The following is a 4,570-nucleotide window of genomic DNA, read 5'->3' as shown; positions in this document are numbered from 1 at the left end:
TGTGAAGGCAGAGCACACAGCATGAAGGTGTGATGCCCGTAGCACCAAAGTGAGCAGGTATGAGAGGCTGCGATGGTGGCAGTGTCCTTAATTACCACATCGTCACCGGTAAACTGTGTTTGCAGCACCACATGCAGTACGCACTGTTTAGGGAGCCATCTTACATATAAATTATTCTGGTAAAAATGCAACAAATTAATTTACAGATCATTTACAAGTCATCAACAAAGAACCGCCTGCTGCCTTCAAATGTATGTTTGTCTTTAAATAAGCCCATATATACAAAATAGTGTGGTCCACGACTGTTGTGCAAATCCTTACTGGATTAAAAAATAAGTGTCTCTGTGGTACTGTAGGTTGTCAGCTTATGTTGTGTTTATTTGAACCAGTGCAGGTAGTTCGTCTTGAGAGCGGGGAAGCACATGTTGTTGCTGCACGAGCCGCCGTAGCTGGGAGGGCAGGCAGAGCATGGCACGCCTACTTTGTAGGGAGCCTCTCCGATCCAGTTACCCCTGGAAGACAGAAGCATGCAGTGTGAATGAGGCTGAGGGTGACCTCAGAGCAGACAGCTGTTTCCGTCCGGATTCTGCCGGTGCTTGTTTTGCTCTTGTTGCTTCTTTTAGCCTGAATTTTCTACATAGATGGTTGCCATAGTACCGTCGTATAGTAAGTCTTTGTCATCATAGTTACTATTAATATTTTTGGTGATTTAAGTCATATGACGTGGTGGAACAAAGCATCCATGACGTGGATGACCAAAAGGTTTTTAACATAGGAGTGTATGGAACTGCCTGAGCCAGCCCCCAGAGGCCACGGGGGGAACTGCATTTTTTTCTCAGACCACAGACCAGCTGCTAGATGCTAAAATGAAATACCTGGCTACAAACTTCTCATAGTTGTCAATGACCTCTGCAGAGTGGAAAGTGAAACTGTGTCCAAACACAAACACACCCTGTGTCTCAAACCACATTTCTAGTTAAAGGAGCTAAAACAGGTCATGAGTGCCATGAACTTGTTACTCTTACATACATGTCAGACCAGTAGGATTAAAGAGCCTAGGTCACAAGTCAGTCACAAGTCCAGGCGGGCTTTGATTCTTAGAATTGTTGAGAGACTTTTTCTTCTGGTTTGTGGCCCAGCGGTGCTTTGGTAATGCAGTACCGCTACACAGGCTTGTATTGAGGTTATCTGAATCTCCCAGCAGCATGGGTGGCATTTCACAACGCAGCACAGAACAGAGTCGACTGTGCCGGGATTAGGCCAGTCGTCAGCCCGCCGTCATCAGGTGAACAGGTTCATTAGAATTAACAGGCCCTCTTAATGAACACTATTGGATATTGTGTGATGTAATATTACACCATTAGTCGCCAGTCTACCTAATGTACTTACTTAGGTGAGTAGTTGCAAACTAAGTACGTCGCCCTTTTCCACACTGAACCCCACACGTTCATATTGTGGCAGGTGTGCACAGCGCAGCCGACTTTGTTAGACGTTGCCCACACCATCTGCAAAACAGAAAGATAAACTGTTAGCAGATGTCACCGCCGCAGCAAGTTAACTACACGATAAGTGAGAAGCATGCACGTACCTGTGTGTAATGGGTACACATGGGTCCATAGCATCGGAGTGGGCATCGTGGGTTGCAGTCACGGGGGTACGGAAAAGAATAATCTTTCACCTCATCGTACCAGGGCTTCACCAGCTGAAGAATCGAGCGATAGCTGTGAAAGAAGCATACATAACGTAACATTTACAAGATGATGAGCAACAATAATACAGTACAGCCTCACCAGTAGTCATACCTCACAGACACACACCAAAAAAAAGTTTTTTTTAAAATAACTCTTGGGGTTTGGTTGGATTTTGATTTCCCTTTCTTCTTCTTTGAGGTCATTTCTTGGACAAATCTTCCAGGATTTTGTCACAGTCTGGATTAATATGAATGTTTTGGTGTGAACATCTGCTACTTTTCAAGCTTGTCTGATCACAAAAACAATTACCAAAGTTCAAGATTACAGTATACACACACACACACACCGATACACAGCTGTAAGAAACATGAGTAAAGGCCCCTGGGCATATTTTGAGATGTTGAATGACAATGTAATTTTAAAAAGGTCCTCCAGAGAGTCAGAGAGGGTTTGTTGCCAAACAACAATTCTAGTGCCTGAAAGCGATCAAATTCTCCTTGTCCAGTTGTAAGCTCGCTCACCAGGCTTTATGCTGAGTTTCTACACAAAATGTGTGCTTCATTTATTTTTGTGTTTACTTATCTGTTTCAAGCCTGCTAAAGATTTTGTATATGGATGCATTCATTGCCTCGTCTGAGAGTTTCTGCTTGTGCACATACAATATGTGACAGTGAACCTATGTTGTTCTTTCTGAGCACTCAGCACAAGCTGTGTTCCCCTGAGTCTAATGTTGTTGCTCAATAAAATCTAAAAATGTAGCAGCACGTGAAGGTGCTCTGTGTTTCCGAATGGAAAGTCAAGACCCACTAAAGGGACAGGGCCTTTGTCCTCATGGGTCATGGTTTAAAGAACAGCTTTTGTTTATTTGAAGGGTCACAGGAGCATTCCTCAAGCAGTCACCGGGTCACCGTGCAAAAACTTTTAGGAGAGAAGAGGAAGGGAGCTTCAAGGCAACGGCAATGACTGCCAGGAGACAGAAAGAGTGCGAGAGGTCTCTGAAAGTGGCAGCACATGTCAGTGGAGGGAGGGAGGGAGGGAGAGAGGGAGGGAGGGTAAGGTAGGGGTCAGAGTTCACTCACCGTCCTGTCCTGACGGAGAGATTTTGACCCAGGAACCTGAGGAGGTGAGGTGGTCCGTGCTCCCACAGGCAGGCATGAGCCCAGTCCTCGGCTGTCTTCGCCAGTGTGTCGTCCCACACCTAAACACACAAACCCATTACATAAGTGATGGAAAAATATCAACACTAGATCTTCGTTTAGCAGCAGCCCGTGAGATAAAGAGTCTGCATTTCTGAGGTCACAGCAGTGCTGCAGGTGTTGCCATGGAGAGACTCATGTCATCCATCAAATTGGTTACATAGGAGGAGGAACTCGGCTTCCCAGTGTGCCATGTAGACATGTCTGTGATGAAAGAAGCTCTCCAATGGAGACTCTCCCTACTGTGGTTTCATGAAGGCGAAGGGAGATGCCAAATTGAAATTCAAGTATGAGCTGTTATGCTACCAACTAAAATAATTACACAGTATTAAGAGGAGCAGTAAGTTTGGGAATTCCCACTGGCATCATTCAGACCCCTCTTCCTTTGGAAGTGACTACTTTGGTGGTCTGCTGCTGTGCAATGTGCTGAACAGCTGAAGATGCCATAAAACCTCAAGCATGCATCACGCTTCTTTCATTTCATTTTAGATCATCCTTATTGCATTAATTAACCCTTTATATATTTAGCTACACCTTCCTGGATCAGTAGCATAACATCTGGAATGCAAAGTCAGGGAATAACTGTGCATATATAAAAACGAATCAAGCTTTCACTCACCATGTATTCCATGTTGGAGGCTGGAGGAAACACTTTCCCTCTGACTTTGTTGTGGTAATCAAGAATGGCAAGCATGTCGTTCTGACTAATGTAACGCTTCCTCCTGCTTTTAGAGAGAGTAGCCGGGTCTGTTCCGTTGCTGTGCGCTGCGCCAAGATGGGTGATGTTGGCGGCTGGCGAGGACGCGGACGCAGCAGCAGGAATAGTCGTGGCCAGTGCATTTGCTCCGCAGGATATGCACAGAAATATGAAGTCTATGGCAAATAACTGAGGTTTCATGATTGGCTTTTTAATGACACTGCAGACAGAATATCCCGCGTCCTGGAGAGGTCTGAAAAGGAACCAAAAAAAGAGCTGTAATTTTGCAGCTTTGCGCGTAAATGTGATAAAGACGCTTCTCTTTTTACAACACAGTACAGAAACAGAATCTTTGCTCCTACCTTTCCGTGCACGGCGGTACCTTGAGCCTGCGTTGCCAAGGCGGTATCACCTCTAAAACCTCTGTAATAGTTCGGAGAGAGGGGAGGGCTGCGAGTGAGCACTTTGTGCGCTTTGCAAACTTTGTGAGTGTTTCAGGAGAAGTCCCGTTTTTGCGGCTTTATATATTGCAGTGGACAGTGCAGGAAGTGCGCCTGCCTCAGAGGTAGACGCACAAGCAGCCCCTCCTTGTCACCTGAAACACAGCATCATTCGGAGGCGTTGTGTTTAGTTTTTTTAACCCATTTACTACAAATCATATTCATCTTTGCTTTTACGCAGCTGCAGGAGTTGAAAAGATGTAGGATTTAGGGTGGATGCACGATTCCTCTGGGTGGTAGAAGCAATAAATAGTTCAATATTAACTATTTCTTAGTCATTTATATTATGTGTTGACTCATATACTTATGTGAATTATGTGGGTATATGTCATTTGAGGTTTTTAACAGCACATCTGCACCACCACAGGTGACCAATTTGCAGCATCCACATGCTCCACTGGTCACTGATGTGAAGTCTGTGTTAGAGCTGGGTCCATGTGTCCCATCAGTCTTCTTTGTCGTATTCATTACACTATAAAGATTACA

General features: G+C 44.9%; 1 protein-coding gene across 1 annotated transcript; it reads right to left on the bottom strand.

Annotated features, from left to right (window-relative positions):
* Positions 1-233: 233 nt before the first annotated feature.
* Positions 234-4,064, bottom strand: pi15a (peptidase inhibitor 15a). Its single transcript, XM_028433278.1, has 6 exons — positions 3,947-4,064; positions 3,507-3,837; positions 2,771-2,889; positions 1,589-1,721; positions 1,390-1,505; positions 234-512 (listed from the first exon to the last, which is right to left on the bottom strand). Exons 2-6 carry the CDS (start codon positions 3,783-3,785, stop codon positions 377-379), a joined length of 783 nt encoding a protein of 260 aa, XP_028289079.1. The 5' UTR covers positions 3,786-3,837; positions 3,947-4,064; the 3' UTR covers positions 234-376.
* Positions 4,065-4,570: the final 506 nt, after the last annotated feature.

Source organism: Parambassis ranga, chromosome 20 (assembly GCF_900634625.1).
Source record: "Parambassis ranga chromosome 20, fParRan2.1, whole genome shotgun sequence".
Lineage (NCBI taxonomy): Eukaryota > Metazoa > Chordata > Actinopteri > Ambassidae > Parambassis > Parambassis ranga.
This window is presented reverse-complemented; position numbering and strand designations above follow the sequence as displayed.

Coding starts and splice junctions, on each gene's coding strand:
- pi15a (XM_028433278.1), bottom strand. CDS start 3,785: ATGAAACCTCAGTTATTTGCCATAGACTTCATATTTCTGTGCATATCC. Junction 1,722..2,770: donor CTCTCCGTCAGGACAGGACG/GTGAGTGAACTC, acceptor CTTCTTTCACAG/CTATCGCTCGATTCTTCAGC. Junction 1,506..1,588: donor TGTGTACCCATTACACACAG/GTACGTGCATGC, acceptor TCTGTTTTGCAG/ATGGTGTGGGCAACGTCTAA.